The sequence below is a fragment of the Pelodiscus sinensis genome, chromosome 5 (assembly GCF_049634645.1).
Source record: "Pelodiscus sinensis isolate JC-2024 chromosome 5, ASM4963464v1, whole genome shotgun sequence".
Taxonomy (NCBI): domain Eukaryota; kingdom Metazoa; phylum Chordata; order Testudines; family Trionychidae; genus Pelodiscus; species Pelodiscus sinensis.
This window is the reverse complement of record NC_134715.1, coordinates 112,939,537-112,963,777: the sequence shown is the minus strand read 5'-3', so window position 1 is coordinate 112,963,777 and position 24,241 is coordinate 112,939,537. Positions and strand designations below refer to the sequence as shown.

General features: G+C 41.5%; 1 protein-coding gene across 1 annotated transcript in view; it reads right to left on the bottom strand.

Moving 5' to 3' along the window:
- SORCS2 (sortilin related VPS10 domain containing receptor 2) overlaps positions 1 to 24,241 on the bottom strand; it is a 929,896-nt gene that overhangs the window by 847,110 nt on the left and 58,545 nt on the right. The window contains exon 3 of the mRNA XM_075930787.1: positions 8,763 to 8,873. Within this exon, the coding sequence (XP_075786902.1) occupies positions 8,763 to 8,873 (111 nt within the window). The remainder of the gene's footprint in view (positions 1 to 8,762; positions 8,874 to 24,241) is intronic.

The following is a 24,241-nucleotide window of genomic DNA, read 5'->3' as shown; positions in this document are numbered from 1 at the left end:
CCATTTCCCTCCGTCCCTCACCATGGCATTTGAATGCAGCTGATATATATGTATCAGCATTAAAATACCTAGCTGTGTACTTGCCATTAACAGATTCCCTTCATCTCCAACTCAGAAGTGGCCAAGGATTGAAGAGACATGACAACTGATTTTTTTTCTTTCACCTTTGGAGAGATAGCAATGTTTAAGACTGAAAGGGGAATGATGTTATGGAAGAAGCCTGTACTGAACATAAGAACAGCCATATTGGGTCATACCAAAGGTCCATCTAGCCCAGAATCCTGTATGCCAACAGTGGCCAATACCAGATGCCCCAGAGGGAGGGAACACAACAGGTAATCATCACGTGATCCTTCTCCTGTCACCCATTTACAGACAAACAGAGGCCAGGGACACCATTCCTACCCATCCTGGCTATAGCCATTGATGGACCTAACCTCCATGAATCTATCTAGCTTTTTTTAGAACCCTATTAAAGTCCTAGCCTTCACCACATCCTCTGGCAAAGAGTTCCACAGGTTGACTGTGCGCTGAGTGAAGAAAAACTTCCTTTTGTTTTAAACCTGTTGCCCATTAATTTCATTTGGTGACCCCTAGATCTTATATTGTGGGAATAAGTAAATAACTTTTCCTTATCACTTTTTCCCTCCATCATCCCGTCATATCCTCCCTCTCTTCTAAACTGAAAAGTCCAGGTCTTTTTAATCTCTCTTTGTATGGAACCATTCCAAACCCCTGATAATTTTTGTTGCCTTTTTCTGAACCTTTTCCAGTGCCAATATATCTTTTTTGAGATGAGGCTATTACATCTGTATGCAGTATTCAAGATATGGGCGTACCATGGTTCTATATAGAGACAATAAGATATTCTCGGTCTTATTCTCTATCCCTTTTTTAATTATTCCTAACATTCTATTTGCTTTTGTGACTGCTGCTGCACACTGAGTGGATGTTTTCAGAGAACTATCCAAAGATCTCCAAGATCTCTCTCTTGAGTAATTGTAGCTAAATTAGTCCCCATCAAATTGTATTTATAGTTGGGATTAATTTTTCCAATGTGCATTACTTTACATTTATCAACATTAAATTTCATTTGCCATTTTGTTGCCCAATCACTTAGTTTGGTGAGTGAGATCTTTTTGAAGCTCTTCACAGTCTGCTTTGGTCTTAACTATCTTGAGCAGTTTGGTACCATCTGCAAATTTTGCCACCTCACTGTTTACCCCTTTCTCTAGATCATTTATACATAAGGGCTACGTCTACACTGGCCCCTTTTCCGGAAGGGGCATGTAAATTTCACCAGTCGTCGTAGGGAAATTCGCGGGGGATTTTAATATCCCCCGCGGCATTTAAATAAAAATGTCCGCCGCTTTTTTCCGGCTTTTAAAAAAGCCGGAAAAGAGCGTCTACACTGGCCCCGATCCTCCGGAAAAAGTGCCCTTTTCCGGAGGGTCTTATTCCTACTTCAAAGGAATAAGACCCTCCGGAAAAGGGCACTTTTTCCGGAGGATCGGGGCCAGTGTAGACGCTCTTTTCCGGCTTTTTTAAAAGCCGGAAAAAAGCGGCGGACATTTTTATTTAAATGCCGCGGGGGATATTTAAATCCCCCGCGGATTTCCCTACGACGACAGGTGAAATTTACATGCCCCTTCCGGAAAAGGGGCCAGTGTAGACGTAGCCAAGTAGAATAGGATTGGTCCCAAGATAGACCCTTTGGGGACCCCATTAGTTACCTCTCTCCACTCTGAAAACTGACCATTTATTCCGACCCTTTGTTTCCTCTCTTTTAACCAGTTATCAGTCCATGAAAGGACTTTCCCTCTTATCTGATGACAACTTAACTTTACTTAAGAGCCTTTGGTGAGGGAACTTGTCAAAGGCTTTCTGGAAATCTAAGTATACTATATCCACTGGATCACCCTTGTCTACATGTTTGTTTACCCCCTCCAAGAATTCTAGTAGATTAGTAAGGCATGATTTCCCTTTACAGAAACCATGTTCATTTTTCCCCAACAAATTATGTTCATCTATGTGTCTGACAATTTTATTCTTTACTATAGTTTCAACTACTTACATTAGACTTACAGGTCTAATTGCCAGGATCACCTCTAGGAGCCCTTTTAAAATATTGGCGTCACTTTAGCTATCTTCCGGTCATTAGGTATGGAAGCTGATTTAAAGGATAGGTTACAAACCACAGTTAATAGTTCCACAATTTCACATTTGACTTTTGACATAACACAGGCATAACACAAACTCATTGGTTAATTATAGGGGACTTCTATCAAGCCAGAAAACAAATAAGCAATCAAATCAGCTTTTAAAAGTGTTTCACATTATTAAACAAAGATAAAATGACATGCTTTGTATATAAATAATTCACAATGATGAAAGGTTTGTGACTCAGCATAATAGGGAAATAATCATAGAATCATAGAATAATAGGACTGGAAGGGACCTCGAGAGGTCATCGAGTCCAGCCCCCCGCCCTCAAGGCAGGACCAAACTCCGTCTACACCATCCCTGACAGATGTCTATCTAACCTGTTCTTAAATATCTCCAGAGAGGGAGATTCCACCACCTCCCTTGGCAATTTATTCCAATATTTGACCACCCTGACAGTTAGGAATTTTTTCCTAATGTCCAATCTAAACCTCCCCTGCTGCACTTTAAGCCCATTACTCCTTGTCCTGTCCTCAGAAACCAAGAGGAACAAATTTTCTCCTTTCTCCTTGGGACACCCTTTTAGATATTTGAAAACCGCTATCATGTCCCCCCTTAATCTTCTTTTTTCCAAACTAAACAAGCCCAGTTCATGAAGCCTGGCTTCATAGGTCATGTTCTCTAGACCTTTAATCATTCTTGTCGCTCTTCTCTGTACCCTTTCCAATTTCTCCACATCGTTCTTGAAATGTGGCGCCCAGAACTGGACACAGTACTCCAGCTGAGGCCTAACTAGTGCAGAGTAGAGCGGCAGAATGACTTCACGAGTTTTGCTTACAACACACCTGTTGATACAACCTAGAATCATATTTGCTTTTTTTGCAACAGCATCACACTGTTGACTCATATTCAACTTGTGGTCCACTATGACCCCTAGATCCCTTTCCGCCATGCTCCTTCCTAGACAGTCGCTTCCCATCATGTATGTATGGAACTGATTGTTCCTTCCTAAGTGGAGCACTTTGCATTTCTCTTTATTAAACCTCATCCTGTTTACCTCTGACCATTTCTCTAACATGCTAAGGTCATTTTGAATTATGTCGCTATCCTCCAAAGAAGTTGCAACCCCACCCAGTTTGGTGTCATCTGCAAACTTAATAAGCGTACTCTCTATCCCAATATCTACATCATTGATGAAGATATTGAACTATACTGTAATATCTGTACTATACTATACAACTTTAGTATATGCCTAATGAGGTTTTTCAGAGCCAGCTAGGGGATATAGCCATCTAACTCTTGTTAATTTCAGAGAGAGTCCTGTAGCTAAATCTTGCACTGATTCTTATTTATGTATATTGCAGCAGCATTTAGAAGCCTGAAAAAGAGTGGACTCACTGCTAGCGCACCTCCTTGTGGCTAGGCATGGCATAACAGCTCTCTCCTGTGTAATGCCCCCTGTTGACAGTCACTCCAGCAACTGTGCTGTGACTTGGGCATTTAAAGTCTCCCCTTCTGAGGTAACTGGAAGTCCAACATGACAAAAATGCTTTTGGTGTCCTTCCATCAGTTTTTCTGGCCCCAGTGACCTCACACCCTTCTTGGTCATCCTTATCCCCTTCTCTGGTGGCTGGGAAGGGAACTCAGGCTCTTTTTCCTCTGGGTTCCAGCCCAAAGATATTCTAGTTAGCAGGGAAAGTATGTCTATGTTCACCTCCTTCCCCTGCTACCTTTCTAGGCTGCTTCTTACCTGTGGTTGTCAGCAGAACTCTCCACTTCCTCTCTAAGCTCTGCCCCCCACCCTCCCCTCTTGCTGGACTAGGACTCACTTTGTTCTCTCCTGCAATCCTCCAATAAATCCCAGCATAAAAGTATAAACTTAAACCTACTCCTGGCATCCCCAGGCTTGATCTGTCATTTCTCTCTGTTCCTCTCCAACACTCTTGGGGCTCTCTGCCTAGAAGTCCAGTTACTGCCTTTGTTTTCTAGTGCACCCTCAGAGCTTGATGACTGCTCCTTCCATCTCCTGCCTTCTCCTCACCGTTTTTGTTCAGGCAAGTGTAAGCAGAGTCTGAATGAGTTCTCCCCTGACATCTAGTGGTAAGCCGTGGAAGAGGACTCTATGAGCTGATCTCACTTGTATGTGCACATGCACCCTGCCTAGATGCTCAGCACGATGGGATTGCTTGCTCAAATGATCACTTTTAGCTGGTGTTGTATCCCCCAGTTTCCTTGTTATTGGAGCAGGCATAATAAAGGGTTGTTATTCTTGTGTGACTGTAAGGCAGCAGTACTGTACCTGGCATACCCCAAAGAAGGGACTCACTCTTAATTAAATGACATTCACTAAGCAGTGAATGAGTTCCAAAGCCATGAGATAAGGTGGGGATAGATATTGGTGTTGGGATGTGTAGGTTCTGTTTAAGGGCCCTAAACATTATTTGACTGGTTTTTTTCTCTGTGATATAATAATGGAGCTAATTTACACTCAGCTGAGAGTCTTGATATGTGCTGCAGAGCTGAAATCACTGATACCTATGTCTAAGCCAGGGGTCTCAAAATCCTGGCCTGTGGGCCATCCCAGAGCAATTGTGTAATCTAGCCCAGGAATCCTGGTGGGCTGAAAGGGGCTGTCTCTTACCGTTCCCCAAGACTCACCCCTTCCTGCTATCATACCACCCTCTCCCACCATGGTCCTCTGAAGATATGGATTTGGGGATCACCCAGAAGGGGCCTAGCACGGCATGGAAGCAGTGATCAGTGCCCCCCACACTGCCTGTAGTGGCAGGAGCTGTGGAAAAGTGGAGCACAATGGACAGGTGCATTGTCTCTGCTTCCCCATGGCTCCTGCCACTGCATGCAGGTGGGTGGAGGCAGGCAAGCTGCTGCTGCTGCTGCCCTGTGGTCTAGCTTCTCTGGTAATTCCTAAAGCTGCATCCTTGGTCATGGGGTGCCCTGGGGGGAGAGGGTGAGGAAGGGGCATGATTTGGAGAATAGGAATGGTCAGATGGCCCTCTGGAACTCCTGGATTATGCAATTGTTCTGGCCAGAGATGGCCTGCAGGTCAGGAGTTTGAGACCTGGTCTAAGCATTAAACCTACTTTGGGATAGTGTTTCTGGTGTAAGAAGAGTACCCAGTGCGTACCAGCAGTGAGGTTTCCCCACTAACAGCAGAAATCATTGTGCGCTGTGTTAAATGGGGGCTCTGCAGACATGTTGGTGAACATGGTGGCTGATAGAGTTATGCGGCCAGTAGAGCAGCTGGTATAGAGGTGTGGCCAGCAGGGTGGCTGGCATAGAGGAATGACCAGCAGCCATCAGGATGGCTGGCAGAGAGGGCTGGAACCAAAGCCTTGAAGAGAGGTGCAGCAATTGGCTGTTGAGGCAGCAAGTGAATGCCTGAACAGTGAAGCATGTAAGGTGCCTCTTTGTCCCCCTTCCAACCAAACTGAGAGGTGAACTCTGCCAATGAACTTCTGAACTCTGGGGCCGCACTAACCAAGGACAGCAACTGTGAGTGGAGGGCAGAGAAAGGACAAAGAGAAAGGACAAAGCATGTTAAAGGGGCTTTTGAGTTGCTGGACTTAAGAACCTGCAGGAAAAGGACACTGCCCAACATACTTGGCTCAAGGTTTAGGTTTAGTTGCTGTGTTTTCACAAATTAATGCTCAGTTACTTCCCTCCTTTTATTAAAGGTTTTTGCTATATTCAGACTCTGTGCTTGCTAATGCTACCCTATTTCTCCCATGTTTTTATTAAAGAATAAAAAATAAGAATAATGTATCTTTTGTTACCGTCAGCAGTTGACATTCCTCAGAAAGCGTTTCTCTTCTTTTATCAAAGCACTTACATGCAATAAAGATGCTCAGTTGTCTCTTTTACCTTACAGCATTCATAGTCCATCTTTGCATTCACTTATCCAAAAAAAGATTTCCCTTTAAACCACAATAGTCAGGCAGTACTCCAAACAAAAATTACTTAATTTTCCCCATCCAGGCCCTGAAGTATGTCATTACTCCCAACTCTAAAGCACATTTAAAAAATCCTCCTCTTTATTCATTGTTCCAACTTTTTTGCCTTTCCCTTTTTTATACTAGGCTTTAGAATTTCTGTTTACTCAAGGGTATGTCTATCTCAAGCTTTCTACAGAACTCTTTCCTGCTCTGTTCACGATTTCATTTCCTGTTATCTTAATATCCGCTTGGATCCAGGCTATCGCTACATGATCCTATATCTGTACTATTTCCATTATTTGAAATATACTTTCATTGATTGAATCACTTCTACACACCCATTTTAATGCCATAAGGCCTGATACTAAATCCAAAATAATCACTGTCCTTGCTAGCCATAAATCTCAGATCCAGCTCAATGCTAGCATTATTGCTACTAGTAAAATTGGATATTCTTTTAGATGTGTTAATTTTGACACACAATATGGCATCTCTACTCTTTCTGGGGAGGTTTCAGACCTATTTGTATATATTTGCCAAAATAACTCCACTTTTGATCTATATATTGATACACTTCCTTTTTATACCTATTGTCTCCTTTTAACTCTTAAGTTCATAAAATAAATCTAAATCCATATTTGGACATCTGCCTTTCCATTCACAACTAATTTTCTCCTAGCTGAATGGTCTGACTTCATTTAGCATTTTTGTCTTTCAGCTCCTGCATCCAGATTTTAACTCAAACAGAATGTGGCGTTCTAACAATGCATTCTATAGTCATTTACTGTATTCCTAAAAGTCCTCATATATTTGACTCTTTTGTCACTGCAACTCCCATTAACTTTGCTCCAGAAATGTAAACACATCGTTTTCATTCATAGTGTTACTGACCGCTATGTTTGGTGCACAGACCGGTGTTGTAATAAATGCCCTGTGCACAAGGGATGTTAAAATGCCTTTAGATAAGTAATTAGGTAACCACTGAAAATTTCAGCAGGTACACAGTTATTCATGGGGCAGGCAGCTCCTGACTGCTGCCCTGTGCTGTTGTCTCTGACACAGAGGCAGCAGCACAGGGGGAGGAGGGACAACAGGCTCCACTGGAGCTGTACCCATGGGGATCTGGCTTGAAAGTGGCTCCTTGCATATACCGGCTTCCGCCTGTCCCCTGCCCCACTCTACTGCCGCTGGTACAGAGGCAGCAGAGGGGAGGGGGGCTCCTGCATATAACTGTGCACATTAACTGACAGGCCCAGGCTTATTGGTTAACAGTGTACACAGTTACACTTTCACATCCCTACTATGCACAATTTCTCCTTTTATTGAAATTATTTTTTAAATTCTGATTTTGATGCTGCCCCAGAAGCTTAGCAGCCATAGTCAATAACTGGTCTCATTAAAGCTCTGAATACCATCAGCAGTATTTTCTTACCCTTGCCCAATTAGTCCCAGCACTTATAACTGCAGGTCCAACTGCGGCTGCCCTATCCATATTCATGCCATCAAACAAGATAATAGACATCACTGAATGCAACTGTGAATGAAATTACTGTGTGTCATTCAGCTCAGGATATCTAGAACTATGAGCCACTGTGTTACCTCATGCCTTTGGTTAGGTCTACACTACATGAGAAAGTCCACTGAAAATATGCAACTCCAGCTATGAGAATAGCATATCTGGAGTCAATGTACCATAAATTTAATTTTTATGGTGTCCCCACAGCAGGAGATTGATGGGAGAAACTCTTCCATTGACTTCCCTTATTCCTCACAACCTCATGGAGTACAGGGGTCAACAGGGGCACCACCAGTAGTTGACTTAGTGGGTCCTTACTAGACTGCAGCCTATGGCTAAATTGAACCCTGGAAGATCGATCTCCAGAGCATTAATATTGGAGTAAGTATAGACCTGGACTAACCAAGAGTCAGAGGGGCTTTGCTGATGCTAAGCTGTGTGCCAATTCCTAGACACAGGAACATATGTGCCTTGCCAATAAACTCTTGCCTTGCTCATAATAATTGGTGAACCTTAATTTCTAAGTTCCTCAGAAATGTCTTCCTGCGGTGTCTGGTCCCTCTCACAGGACATTCACAGAAATTATTACGTTTGTTGCTGCCACAGATACAGAGCATGTATCAGCCTGTAAGGTTAGCTCAATACATGACACTGAAATGGTTTTATAATCAAAGAAGAAAAAAATTGTTAACAAAGAAGAAAGATTTAAGTGATATTAAGTGAGAAAAAATGAGGCAAATATGATTCAAACAAAACAAAACACACTTTCTCATAACTAAAACTCAACTTTAGCAAGCTACAATCTTTGTGTAAAACAGTTTCCTCACTTCGCCAGCAAGTTACCAACATCTCTAGCCCTCCAGACTAGGGAATCCAACTTTCCCAGGCTCAGAGGGTACTGTATCCTAAGTGAGGGACAACTAAAAAATTTTTATACTATCCAAAGTCCACATAATCTGTCTCAAGGGTCAGAAAGATGTTATACAAAACAAATGTCACCTGAAAAAGAAATAGTCGCTTACAAATCCAGTGCCTCTAACTAAATTCTGTGTATAATTATGTCAATTATTTTAGGCTTCTATTTCTGAAAAATGTGCTACTAGTAGATGGGGAACCAACCCGTGGCTTACCTTGGCATCTCCCCACCCTGGGTGGCTGGAGCGCCAGCAGTGGCTCACTTTACTGCAGGTGGGGGGCAGATCAAGGCTAGCCACAGGCTGCATCTGGCCCACAGGATCTACCTGGCAGGGGAAAGGAAACAGCTCTAGGTTAAGTACATCTGTAGATGCCATGTGTTTAAGACAGACACTGTTCTGTGTGTGGACTACAGGGAAAGGAGCAATGGTATGGAATAGGTAATCGTCCTCATGCCTGGTGAGGTTGACTAAGAAGACTCTGGTGGAGAGGGTGATTTATTTTGGATAGGCCAATTTTACATAGTACCAATCAAAAGAGGTACCAATATGATCCCTTCGAGAGTCCTATCACAAATCCAAATTTCTGTTTTACTCCAAAGTATTCTACTTTAACCAAGCAATTTCCCCTATTTCTCTAGGATTATCATTGTTAATAAAGTCATTGTTTTCTCATAAAGAGATCCACTTCATAGAAATTATTAACAATATGGATAAAACAAAAGAAACTTCCTCAATTAATGAGAGAAGGTAATAAGTCTTTAACAATCCCTGGTGTGGATGTTGAATTAAAAGGATGGTTTATAGATCAGGGATTATTGAGATTATTTTTCATTATTCTAGGATACACATAGGCTGTGTCTAGACTAGCAAGTTTTTCCACAAAATCATCTGCTTTTGCAGAAAAACTTGCCAGCTGTCTACACTGGCCGCTTGAATTTACGGAAAAGCACTGACAATCTCATGTAAGATCATCAGTGCTTTTCCGGAAATACTATGCTGCTCCCGTTCGGGCAAAAGTCTTTTTCCAAAAGACTTTTGCGCAAAAGGGCCAGTGTAGACAGCACAGTACTATTTTCCGCAAAAAAGCCCCAATCGCGAAAATGGCAATCGGGGCTTTTTTGCAGAAAAGCGCGTCTAGATTGGCCACGGACGCTTTTCCACAAAAAGTGCTTTTGCGGAAAAGCATCCTGCCAATCTAGATGCGCTTTTCCGAAAATGCTTTTAACAGAAAACTTTTCCGTTAAAAGCATTGTCGGAAAATCATGCCAATGTAGACATAGCCACAGTGTTAATCTAATAGGGATAAGCAAATACCTAGACAGGTACCAAACATTGATGACAGTGAATATATGTATATATGGTGCACATACAAGAAATGTATCAAAAGTATCATCTTTATGATACTCCTCCTTCACCCTTAGTGGGGTAACAATAGCATTAAAACTATCCCTACAAATATCTGACCATTTACATCCGTACCAGTGTGTCAGGGTTCATTTTACATATCACCCCGTCAAAGGGGTATATGTAGCCTATCAAGCACAGGCTTTTCAGGAAGGATAGGCTTTGAAGGAAGGCTGAAAGAATTGGGTTTGTTTAGTTTAGAAAAGAGAAGATTGAGGGGGGACATGATAGCAGTTTTCAGATATCTAAAAGGGTGTCATAAGGAGGAGGGAGAAAACTTGTTCCTCTTGACCTCTGAGGATAGAACAAGAAGCAATGGGCTTAAACTGCCGCAAGGGAGGTTTAGGTTGGACATTAGGAAAAAGTTCCTGTCAGGGTAGTCAAACACTGGAATAAATTGCCCAGGGAGGTTGTGGAATCGCCATCTCTGGAGAAACTTAAGAGTAGGTTAGATAACTGTATCAGGGATGGTCTAGACAGTATTTGGTCCTGCCATGAGGGCAGAGGACTTGACTCGATGACCTCTCGAGGTCCCTTCCAGTCCTAGTAGTCTATGATTTTATGATTCTAAGGATAACCTGTTTGCTTGCCAATGAATATTCTTACAGATTTATTATTTCCTTATGAATTTGACTATATGTTTATTATAATAAGTTACAGTAGGTTTATATTAAATAGTTTGGCAGTATGGCTGTAACGCAAGGGACTTACCGGCCATATCCTGTATGTTGAGCTAAGGCAAAGCTAGCATACACATGCCTGGGACCTTTCACCCAGGGAACAAAGTGAATGTGCATATATTCAGGACCTTTCACCTTGATAAAGCAACCTTTAATGCAATAGGGGCTTTCAAGAATACCCTCAAACTTAGCAGGCACATAAGTACTTCGAAAAACCCAAATAAGAAATCCAAAAAATAAGTGGTTAATACCAGACTGAAAAACTGGGTAGGAGAGAAATAACAAATGTGATACATAACCACAAAAGGCCCATGGTAATGAATTGATGTATATGATAATAAGTGGAGATCGATGATATACTGACCTATAGGAAAAAGACACTTCACCATTAGTAAGGTGAGGAAATACAAATAAGGAGAAAAGGAAACATCTCCTACTGAATATGTATCAAACATAACAATATCGGAGTAACATACAATAAAAGTGGGCAGCAGGAGAAGTAGATGTCTTTGGAGGTGCCAGAATGATGGCCACTGGTAACAATGGGGAAGGTGATGGTAATGAGAAAGATTATGGCTAACACTTCAAAAACAACAAGTAGTCCCATGACACCTGAGGGTATGTCTACACTACAGGACAAGGTTGAATTAAGATACACAACTTCAGCTACATTAATTGCGTAGCTGAAGTCTAAGTAGCTTAACTCAACTTTTGGTGCTGTCCTCCCTTTGACTTCCTGAAGTGTGAACACTCTCCCTTCGACATCCCTTACTCCTCATGAAATGAATGTTACAGAAGTTGAAGTAAGAAGTCCTCCATCTCGACATTATTTTAAAAGAGCAGCTTGCTCTATAGACGCGCATTATGTTATTCCAAAATAACACTGCTGTGTAGATGTGCCGATAGATAGATAGATAGATAGATAGATAGATAGATAGATAGATAGATAGATAGATAGATAGATAGATAGATAGATAGATAGATAGATAGATAGATAGATAGATAGATAGATAGATAGATAGATAGATGTATACTGTATATAAATAGTATCATGACTTTTCATGGGCAAAACCCACTTCTTCAGAAGACATGATCTTGAGTGCTAACACATCAGGTTGTCCTAGAAGCAATGGTCTGAGTATAAGGAAATACATGTACATTACCTATTTGTCTTGTGAATCTGGCATGTTTGTGACTGTGCTAAATGTATTAATAAACCATATTTGTAAATATACAAGAGTTCCTGTAGTGTAAGTTTTGCAACTGTGCACATCAGAGTTCCCAACCATAGAATAATTTAAATACTGGACAAAGAACCTGTCAACCCTAAAGGGAGTATCTGGAAATTCATAAGTAATCTAAGATCAGGCAATGCTACTCCTGTCATAGATGGAAGCTAGTATGGTCTTTTGTAGTCTCTTCTGTGAAAGCCTCTCTTGGCATACATAAACCAATGGTTCTCAACCAGAGGCACACATACCACTGGGAGTATGCAGAGATCTTCCAAGGTTATTCATCTAGATATTTGCCTAGTTTTACAGCAGGCTACAAACATAAAAAGAACAAGTGAAGTCTGTACAAACTAAAATTTCATACACACAATGACTTATTTATACTGCTTTATATACTGTACAGTAATTCCTCATTTAACACTATAGATATGTTTCAGAAAATAATCATGTTAAGTGAAAACGTGTTATGCAGGGTCAATTTTCCCATTGAAAATAATGGAAAAGGTGGGGGTTGCGTTTCAAGCAGTGGTGTCTGTTGTGACCAGGACATAAGGTTGGGGGAGAAAGGGGACTGGGTTACAGCAGAAAGTGAAGCTGTTTGGCTCTGGGGAAGGGAAGGAGAAGGGAGGAGAGGGGAGGGGGATTGGGTTGGGAATATGCCCCTGTGACGGGTCTGCCGAGACCCGCACTACATCCGGCAACGGGGGGAAGGGATCGCTGGGGAACGGCACGCCAAGCAGTGAGTGGCGAATCCTCCCCCACTTTGCAAGGAGGCGGGGGAAGCCCCGCACAGCCGCTGGCGATGGGCCGGCTGGGGAAATCGTGTTATTCCGGGGATGGTCATGTAATTCAAAAAACGTTCCCTAAAAAAATTGTGCTATCGCAAAAACGTGTTAAGCAGCCACGTGTTAAATGAGGAATTACTGTACACTGACATTTAAGTACATTATTTATATGCAAATTATTATATAGTTGTATGGTAAAAATGAGAAAGGAATCAATTTTTCAGTAACAGAATTCTATGACACTTTTGTCTTTTATGTATGATTTGGTAAGCAAATACTTTCTAAGGTAAAACTTAGGGTATGCAAGACAGATCAGACTCCTGAAAGGGTTACTGTAGTCTCAAAAGGTTGAGAACCACTAACATAGACCCCTATTCTTACTGCTTCTCAGTCGAAATAGTCAATGTTAGCCCACCAAAGAGGCGCTAAAGAAAAATAAAATATTCTCAGTTTATGGAGTACCCATAGTCATCAAAACTGAAAATGGCCACCACCACTACAAAATACAAGCCTTGGATCCCAGCACTGCATATTATTGACCACAAGACAATGGTGAAAAATAATGTTTCATGAGGACATTGAAGAAAATCTTGCATATTGCCATTACTTAGTACTGATTTGAGAATAAAAGTTATTGAGATTTCTGTGCAAACCCCAGGTTCTCCCCTCATAGCCTGATTGGCTCCACATTGGACCCCTATTATTTTCTCTGTTTCACAATAATTTTTTCTTAATCCATCTTCATACATACCTATGATGGATAGAAGGAGTGCTGGCCAGAAGTGGGTGGCTAAGGGGTTAAACTCAGGCTAGGTCTACACTACGGGGTTTTTCCGGGATACTGGCGGTATCCCAGAAAAACTCTGATGCATCCAGGGAACGTGTCGGCGCTTCTGCTTTTCTTTTCTTTTCTTTTTTTTTTTTTTTTTTGCGGAACAGCCGACACGCTCTTTCGGAAGCCCTGTCTTCCTCCTTCCATGAGGAAGAAGGGCTCTTCCGAAAGAGGAGATTTTTCTGAAATTTGGCCCAGTGTAGATGGGCCAAATTTCGGAAAAGCCTCTTCCGAAAACACTATCAGGAAAGCATATGCAAATTGCAGAGTGTAGTTTAGACATAGCCTCAGGTAGCTAGCAAGAGTGTTGGCAGGGGGTCAGAAGAACCAATGGGGATACAGTACTGAAATTGTAATGGGCTATAGCTACCTGGTCTGATTTTCCTTTGTGAAGATTTCTAAGAAAAGGGCTGGACAGAGCAGATGCAGGCATCAGAATTACCATGCTTATAAGAAATAATGGACATGGATGTGAACTGGACCTCGAAGTACAAATCAGCATGTATCACAGTAGAGGAAAAAGTGTATTTTTCTTTATTTTGGCTGTTTGGTTTAAACTTCTCTGTGTGAATCCACACCTTCCCTCCCGCATTCACTATCTAAGAGTTGTTCCCAGAAATTTTCTCTGTGTTTTAATTTGCTTTACTTAGTTCCTCTGTATATCTAGCAACCAAGTATGCTTTATCAAGTATATCTTGTTAGTTAATAAAAATCACTTTAAGGTGATGATTTGATTCTTGTGTCTTGGAAAGTAACAGAGGATCTGTGTGCATATTTGCCTGCCTAAGATTGGGTGGTCAGCTATCAGAGACTGCAGCTAGTTTCTCTCTCTTCTTTTTTCAAGCTCTTTTTGGGCAAAAGAAGGAATTCAAGTGTTCCGTCCTGATTTTTTAGGATGAAATCACTTGATGGTGGCAGCTTTGGGGGTTTTCTCCCCTCAGAGCCAGTGTATCTGTGACTCTGGGCAGTTTTTTGGTTTTGTAAGCAAAGCCTATAGAGGTAAGGTATTTAACATCTGTGTGGGCCCCCACCTTTTGCACTAGCCCTGACAATACACATTACCACTTTCTAAAAAAAAGCAGGTTGTAAGTTTATAAAAGTTTTCAAGGCAAGCTTTTAATGTCTTGTGCTGAAAGTATGTTTCTTCCCATTTAAAAATAAATTTGTAGGAAAACCCCAGGTTATGCCATGCATTTATGGGGTGCTTAAAGTATCTAGTTAAATTCTGGCTCCCTTGAAATTAATGGGAGCTCTGTCCGTTTTCTTAAATGAGGTCAAGATTTCACCTAGTATTTATCAGTCCAAAAATAAATTTCTACTCCATGTTTCCACAATGAAAAATTCTAAATGGATGTTGAATGTGGGGAGTAGGAAGCGCAACTGCTTGTTAGTACTGCCTCATAACTAATTATCACTTAATCCTGAAAATACCAAAAACTAGGTAAAATATTAAGCTATTTTCAACAGTCGATTCTTTTATATACATCTTAGGACTGCATACTGGAAAAAATTAAGTATCCAAAAGAGATGCGCTTCTCTATTTCTTTCCTTTGAAAAAGTTTGCTTTCTGATCCCAGAGAACATCCTTAAGTATTCAAAGAGTAGCCTCAAGAAATTCTCATTGGGCCATATTTCTAAAGGTATTGAAGTCAATGTTCCCTCTAATTTTTTCCATTCATGTGCAGAATAAATTTTGTTATATGCACAGAAACGTGTGGATGTTTACCAATAGAAAAAAACATGCTGCCAGCTGTGGGCACTGTGGGATACTCTGCTTATCAGCTGGGCAGCATTTGAATCTCTCCTGGGTGGATGCCCAAGAGCCTAACGATGCAGAAAAGCCCCTAGTGGAATTTTCAAATACAACAGAGTGCCTAAATTCCTATTGAAATTAATTAAAATCAGTGGGACTTAGGCAGCTAGGTACTTTTGTAAAATCCTACCAGGTGCTTAAGTGGCTTTAGAAATCTGGCCATTGTCAGTTTCAGGTTTGTATGGGGCTGTAAAGAGGCCTTGGGGCACAAGCATGCTTTACAGCATACTTGGTAAAGCCTTGGGACCTTCAAAAGGGGGAGCTATAGTCACAGGACACAGCACTAGAAGTAAGTATGTGAGCTACATGAAGCCAGATGTAAGGCTAAAAAGAAAAGAAAAGTTTTTTTCCTGGTGGGTGACAGAATGATGCCCTCGCGCTCTCCGGCTGAGAAAGGAAAAGCGGCCAGAGAGGGGAGTTGGCGAGCATAGCAAGCACGGGGTGCAGCCCACTAATATTTTTTTTAAATACAAAGATTTCACACCAATCTAATGACAGGGGAAGGACTCAATTTTTAAAGGTTTGGAGTTGGCCATATTGGTAAGGAGTGCACTAATGTGGGTCTATAGTAGCCAGGCAGGGTGAGCCGTCTTCCATCCTTGCTTTCAGAAGCTGGAAAAGCCTACGGTGGCTATTATGCTGTGGAGTATGAATTGATTTCTTCTGGTTTTGAATTTGTGTCTTGGATATAAAACAAGCCCTTAAGAAAGAGATGTAAAGGGACCTATTGTTGGGACTACAGTTCTCCATCTTCAGCTGGTGAGAATGCACATTGGCTTACATGAGCTATAATTGAGAGCTGGAGAAAAAGAATAGAAGAAATAACACTACCAACAAAATTCACTTACAGCTATGCTTTATGAGAGTGCACTGGGAAATCTGGGGTTTTCAACATCTAAATTGTAAAAAATGTTAAGGGAACAGAAGGCTACTTTTAAATATTTTAGTGCCAAGGTGCTTTTTAAATTCCCATACAAAATCTTGTGATTTTATATGAGAAACAAAGCCTAGTATCTGGAAAAAAGAATGCATTTATCCTCATAAGTAGATATTTTGAAATAAAAAAAATCAAACAACTGAAATATGAATATGGAATTTTATTTTATTTGCAAGACAAGCCAATCAAAAAAGTAACTGAAATTAGGAAATGGATTTGTGTCTACTATATTTTTGTAATTTGAGTCTGTTATAATTCTATAAATTCAGCCATCAATAAACAAATACTGTTGCTTTTTCAGGAAAAAAACCAAACAAGCTGTGAAAGAGCAGTTGCTGACAAACCTTTCTCTGACAGCTTTATTTTTATAAAACCTAAAATACCTACACAGTCCTGTCAAAATTACTTTTCCCTGTGAATTTTTTTAAAAACTATTTCATGTGGCAAAAATAATCACCCTTTGTGCCTACAGTGCAGTGTTTATGTGTTTTCCCTTGTTCAGCTTTCAGCCAAGGAATAAATCACTGTTTCTCCAATTTTCCAGCAGTGCTCTTATAGTTTCAAGATGCATGAAACAGCTTTGCAAGACACACAAATCTTGTTTTGGAAGAAAGGAGAAAAATGCTCTCATGGGGTCTCTGTCTTCAGTAGAGAAATATTACTGAAGATACTTAGTTACAGCTCACTTAATGCAGAATTTTTTTGCCTCCTCTGTTTATTCTTTCCCATCCATACAATAGCTTCCTTTTCTATGTTCACCATCTCTTAGCCGCAATTACTGGGTGTTAATGGTCCTGCATCAAATGATAAATGGAACTGGATTAATTCAAGATTTTTTTAATATACTGATTTTTTTTTACAAAATATATACTATCAAAGACCAGACTAGATCTCTTGAAAACTGCATGTGGCCTCTGGATTTCATTATGTAAGGGGACTGTGGTGGCCTCTTACTAAAAAAATGTAGGGCTTTTTTGGTTGGCTAGCTCCCAGTATCAAAAGAAAGAAGAAGAGTTGATGGGAAATCAGTAGAACACTGCAAATCAGCAGATATCTGCTTTATCTGTGGGTATCCGCATTTATGGATATGGATGCAGAGATCCACAGCTCATTTTTGAAGATACAAATGTTGTATGTGTGCAGAAACCAGGACCCTGAGACTGAGTCCCCTGGGCAATGGGGAGACACCAATGCCCTAGGTTAGCCTGATTGACAGGGTTGGCTGGCTAATCAGGGAGTCCCATCCTTCCAGTGAACTGGAATTGCCTGGAACAGGGTGGGCCAATCTAAGGAGAGCACAGGGTCCGGAGCAGAGCTGGGGAGCAGAGCTGTTCCAGCCAGAGAAGCAGCCCAGGTAGTCAATCTGTGCTGGGAACAGGGCCATGGCAACAAAAGCCAAAGAAGCAGCTCAGGAAGCAGGTCGTTCCTGGGGTAGAACTTCAGAAGCAGCCCAAAGAGAAGAGATATGCTGGAAGCAGAGCTGTAGCCATTAGGGTGACCAAGTGACCTGTTGGGGTTACAAGGACTCTGCCACACAGGAGAGTGGAAGGGGAGCCCTGGATGTCAGGGAGGCCTCTAGGTAAAGAAAGGAGGAGCAAGGACTCAGATCCTTTCATTAGCGCCCAGTGGTCCCCAACGCGGTGCCCGCCGGGGCATTTATGTGCACCCGCCAAAACATCTGGGCTGCCCCCCCCCCCGGCGCACGGCACACGTGTGGTGCCGACCCTGGGCGCATGGCGCGTTGGTGGCCCCTACCCCGGGCACGCGGCACATGCGTGGTGCCGGCCCTGGGCTCAGGGTGTGTGGGCGGCCCCTACCCCTGGTGCGCAGCACATGTGCAGTGCCGGCCCCAGGTGCAGGCCGCGTGGGCGGCCCCTACCCCGGGCGCGTGGCACATGTGCAGTGCCGGTTCTGGGCTCAGGGCACGTGGGCGGCCCCAACCCCCGGAAGCGCAGTGCATGAGCGGCCCCGCCCCTGGGCGCCTGGCAGCACGAAAGGTTGGGGACCACAGCATTAGCCCATTTCACCAAGGTAGTGAATAAACTAGGAAAATACCCCACAAGGGCGAGACCACTCCCCCACTTACCATCAGTTCAAACAAACAACCACTAAGTAGCAAAGCAGCATTTGATAAAGTGCCCTGTCACAGCCAGACTATAAATTATTATAAAATAAAAATGTAATATGTTCCATATCCAGAAAGAAAAATAAAGGACCATTCTGTGCAAAGGCCCCCACCTCAGCAACATTCTTGAGAGCATGCTTAATTTTAAGCAAGTGACTAGCCCCATTGACGTCAGCAGGTTTGCTCACATGCTTAAAATTAAGTGTGTTCGTGTTTGCAAGATCAGGGATTAAACTTGCACAAGAACAGAACCCCACAGAATCTATTCCTGCATCCCTTGAGTTCATTGAGTATGAATGCCTCACCAGATGATAATCAGCATGTGGAGTATCAGCCCCAAATAAATACAGTATTTGCAATACTAATGATGCACTATAACCCAAAAGCAGATTGCTGTATTTGTGTAATTCTGTTTTTTTCACATGCAAACTATATGTAGGGCTTATCTTCTGTACTCAAGCAAGGGACCCAGTTGCAGCACAATTAAAATGACCTAATGGTGTCCCCATAACCATTTACTTCTATATTTTCCCTTTATGCTATGCATCATTCTCTCCAACCCTTGGGCAGTCTAGCTGTAATGTGTAGAGAGGGCAGACCTAAAATTTCCTTTTTATTTGTTTAAGTGAATTTAATGCCCATGCAGTATGCTGAACTAAACCATTCGATAAAACAGATAATATTTGTAAATAAGTTATAACTAGATGTGACTGTATTAAAGCCACAGTTCTAGTGAAGAATTGTTTTCCGAATAGCATCCTGAATTGTCTTACTCTCAATCTCATGCCATTACTCCTAATTAGACAGCAGTCCCCAGGGCCACCCCAAACAGCTCCAAGTCTTCATTACAGTGTTTCCACCCTTCAAATAATTGACCACATCCACTGCTCACCTCTTTTGGTTGCGTTAGCTAAGTTTTATATGTATCTGGCCAGATTAACTTGTGTTGACAAACTAAGTGTCAACAGATCCTTTGTGAACCAGTCTGGCTCACTGGGTGAATCTCTCCCTGGGATACAAAGAATTTGCTTTCCCTCTTATTTGATTTCTGCAAACATATGTCAAGGTAAATTTCCTCTCCATAAAACTCCCACTGATGAATTCTGCTTAGGGAATGAGCAGATGTTGCCTCCCCAGCCAGTGTACCTGTTTTAGAGGCTGAACTAATGAGCTGGGCATCTCACACCCTTATAATCCCTCTGGTGGGGGACTTTGCAGCTACAGAACTTTTCTGTCACAGGCTGGCTGCAGTGAACTGGCCCATTTTGTGATTTGACTCTTCTTGTATCAGCATTTCCAGTGTATATTTAATTTTAGAGTACTATCTTTGAAGGACAACTGTTCAGCTAGTACTGTTTCTGGTTTTCAAAGGAAACTGAGATGGGGTGCATTAGAAGACACAGGGCCACTCTTACTTATGCAGAAGCAACTTCTCTGAATTCAGTGAAGTGTGAAAAGCAATAGGGATAATAAACCTATCCTGACATTGCAATGACAAAAGTTTGTTGAATAAAAATCATGTGGAACAAGGATGGAAATCCCTCATTTTAAAGAAAAGCAGATGTGAAATGTAACCTGATAAAATGTTGCTAAGGGACACATTGAAGATCGGGCACTAGACAGTAATACCTGCTGAACAAGGCTCAATCTTGCATGGTGTCAAGTGGTTCCTACAAGGTTCTGCTAAGCATTTTTCTCTCCCATAAACTTCAGTGCAATAAAGGCATTTTTCACTTCATAGGATTGCGTTCCCCCTATAGGCTCCTTTGACATATCTGTGCATGCCCCCTCAGTTATCTGGTCTGGGGGTACTGGTACCTTCTAGTTTAGAAAAGATGCTGATTGTCATTTTCACATTTAAAACATGGGCAGAACGGATAGAAAGGTGCTTTGTTTAACTGCCAAAATATTCTTCACTTGCACACCTGCACTTCTGGCTGAAGATCAAAAGGCTTGGAGACTGTAAGTGATACTGCTGTATGACAAATACTAATGTTGACATGTTATTAGCAGTTGTGCCTTTACTGAGCCAATCTAAGTTACATGGATGGCACTGTCCAATCAGCTAAAATTATAGTGAAATCATATATATAGGGAAGACAAATCAGAAATGTGGATTTGAACTCAGATGTTTAGGAGTTTAGATTTATTTATTGACAGAGTATGTTATGTTAATAATCAATGCTAATAATCATTGTTCAGCTATCTTTTGTCTAAGCTTCTTTTTAAGCCTTCAAGGAAAGATATTTGATGAGACATTTAAAAATCATTTGCGCTTCCAGATAGTTATCATATTTACTTGTATTGACAATCATCTCTTTAGGATAAAATTTCAGCACAACATATGCTACTTTACAGTATTTAATAAGAGCCAAATCATTAGTATCCATAAAATAATTAAAAATTCCTTTCTTGTTGCATGAGCAGTATGTCAACTCTGTTTGTTCAGAATGTGTTGTCATACATCTCCTTTGTTTTACTCGGGTTTCTTCTCTGAGCATCTTTCATTGTTGAACAAACCTGCCCTTGAGCTGAACACTTCAAACTCTAGATGAACATTTGAAGGATTTTTTGTCAATTGTTGATAAACAATTGATAGAAATTGTTCGTGCTCTTCTTTTATAATGCGTTTCTTATATAAGTGCCACTGTGGCTTATCTATCTAGAGAAATAAACTTTCCCTTTTTTCAGAACAGTTCTAGCTGACATTTCATATTAAAATGACATAATTTTCCTTTTTTCCTCTTTACCACATTTGCATGTTTGTTCCCCCAAAAACTATGACCCCATTTTACTTACATATTGTCAGTGGCATTATGTAATTGAAGACAGAATTTCATCCTAATATATAACATGACAAACCATAGTTTTTACTTTTGCATCAAGCTGTCAAATCACACTTTGATATGCAACCCCACTCTAAGTTGTTTGTCACAAGGTGAGGGCCTGCCAAGTGAATCAGGGCCATAACATTATTCCTCATTTTTCCCTTGCAAGCCTACCTCACTTTCTTTGTCACAATGGACAGCATCACTATTCTCCCCACCATTTAGGTTCACAACATTAGGGTCAACTTTCTCCATTTCCCCTTCACTCTCCCAGGCACGGACAGCAAGTGAATCTCCCATTTAGGGAGTGTGACTGGGCGCCACAGCCCCACACTCTAGAAGCGCGTACGCCGGCCCAGCATAGAGGGAGGCCAGAAGAGACACGCGCATGCACAGCGTGCTCAGAGCCGTAAAACAGCTGGGGCGGGCAGAGGTGGGAGGGGGAGAGACAGCTGGTAGGGGCGGCCCATTTTGTGTACCTTTTTCCAACAAAAGCTTGTAGTCTAGCCGTACTGTTAGAGATAAAATAATCTCCCATTCCACCAAGCCTTTACTCTGCCTTTGTGCAAAACTCTTCCTAGAAATCAGAAGCATAAGAAATGCAGGAGGAGGGCTACCAGATGTAATATTTGTGCAACAAGCCAAACTACTGCAAGAGCCTTGATTTCATTTCTTCCTGCCAAACACATGACAACAGGTTTACAAAGTAAAATTAGATGTTCCGGTCTCCACAGACTGATGTTATAATAGGGGAAACAAACACTCCTCATGGAATCCACCAATGAGAGAAAACAGTAAGTTAGAAAATAGACACAATTTAGATCTTCATGAGCACTAAACAGAACAAGACTTTAAACCAAACACTGAAAACCTGCAGGAGACCCATAGTTACTCTAAGCCAAGCAATTAGACAACAGAAATGTGGGCCAGAACCTCTCCTTGCATCTTTACAAGCTGAATATTCCTTTTTTCCTGTTTCAGATTACAGTCCTCTTAGAGAAATACATGCATTAGCACCTCTTGCCCCCTTTATAAAAGTGTTATCAAAGCTCACAATTCTTCTGTACCTTAAGCTTACATTATCATTTAGCTTTCTAGTCTTTCTGCACACCAGTTTCTTCATCCTCCATTGCCTTGTCTGATAGAATTTAAATTGCAGTTCCAGTATCTACTTCACCACACCATTTAAAAGTCATTCTTAAGCACTCTAGTATTATTTCTATAGTGACTTTCACTTATTATTCTTCAAAAGTTTATATGCTGTATGCACAGCTCCAACATAACCTCTGAGATTAGGATACTAAAACAAAATTAAAGAGGAGAAAAGTACCCCTCAGGTAAATGTTTGTTGGTAGTGGAGTATTTTATAGGGATTTTTTTAACTGTTGATTTATCTATCAGTTTATCTTGTTAGGATGTCGTCCCTGCAAAAGCCTTCCTGTGCATTGTATGACTGCAATGTTTCAATATGACTGTGACTGTAGTAAGCCACATTCTGTAATTTGTTTTTTTTCAGTACAACTGCAATGAGCTTCCCCACACACACCTTTATTTAAACATGGGTCCACACTTTGGGTATGTCTACACTGCATCCCTAGTTCGGACTAGGGATGCAAATGGAGACGACCAAAGTAGTTAATGAAGCGGGAATTTAAATATCCTGTGCTTCATTAACATGACCTCGCTGGCGCGCTAGTTCAAATCACAGCTGATTCGAACCAGGAAGTGCGCGCCGGGACATGTTAGTTCGGACTAAAGCCCTTAGTCCGAACTAACATTACTCCTCATTTTTTGAGGAATAACGTTAGTTCAGACTAAGGACTTTAGTCCATACTAACGCTTCCCGGCGCGCACTTCCTGGTTTGAATCAGCTGTGATTCAAAATAGCGCACCGGCGAGATCATGTTAATGAAGCGCAGGATATTTAAATCCTCGCTTCATTAACTACTTCAGTCATCTTCATTTGCATCCCTAGTCCGAACTAGGGATGCAGTGTAGACGTACCCTATGAAAGAAGCAGCTCTGGATTTTAACACCTCTTTTTCAGAGTTCAGTAATGTTCAAATAAGGCATTTGATTCAGTCATTTGTAAACATTTTAGCAATACTTAGATTTGGATTTTGAGCCCAAATTCTTAGATCAAAGTTCAAGGATATTTAAGTGTCAAGGTTTGGGCTCAGACCCATATCTACTTTTAAACAATTGTGATAGCTGCTTATTCTATTTATACTGTGTCATTATTACCTCTTATTCCACTCTTTCCCTTGTCATACCTAGTTATTGGGATAGGGACTGTCTTTTTGTTATGTTTGTACAGCACCAAGTGCAATTGGACTCTGGTCTTAAAGCTCCCGTAAGTTTTGTACAATGCTTAGCACAATGGGCAATAATATCATCTCTAGTTTTTTTCCAGAAGTGGTAGGCCTGGGAGAAGGGGAAGGAAAACAATGTCAACAGAGTAGAGATGTAGGAGATGCAGAGGAGAAGCAGTGGAGGAAGGAGAAATGAAGTCAGGAGATATAGGCAAGGGGGACTGCGAGCCATGTGAGATGCTGAATGAATGAGGTAACTAAGCAGGGAAGTAAGCACCTGATAGGTTGCACCTCGACACAGTCAATGTAGGAAACAGCAGCTGTATCCAGCAAGCATGCAGGACTAGGAAAGTGCACGGTGTATGGAGGGGAGGGAAGGGGAGTGAAGAAGCAGGCCTCTGAGGGATAAGAAGAGAAGGTGGGAGACTGAGCATACATGCTGAACTAGGGGTGTTGCACACACCATGGTTTGAAGTGGTTTAAATCATATTCTGGGTTAACAGTTTGGTTCAATGGCTCTCAGCACCCCAACTATACAAATTGTTTCAACCCTTGAGAGTGAGGAACTTCTCAACCAGCCAAGAAAACTGGGCCTTCAGACTAATTCTGATTCAGCCCTTCAGAGCAATGAAACCTGGAAGTTTAAGTGCTCAGACTTGCTCCTTTTGAGGTCAATAGGAGTTTTTGGCAGTGAACCCAATAGGAACAGTGTATTTTTTGAGAAACAGGTGGAGGTGGCATGTA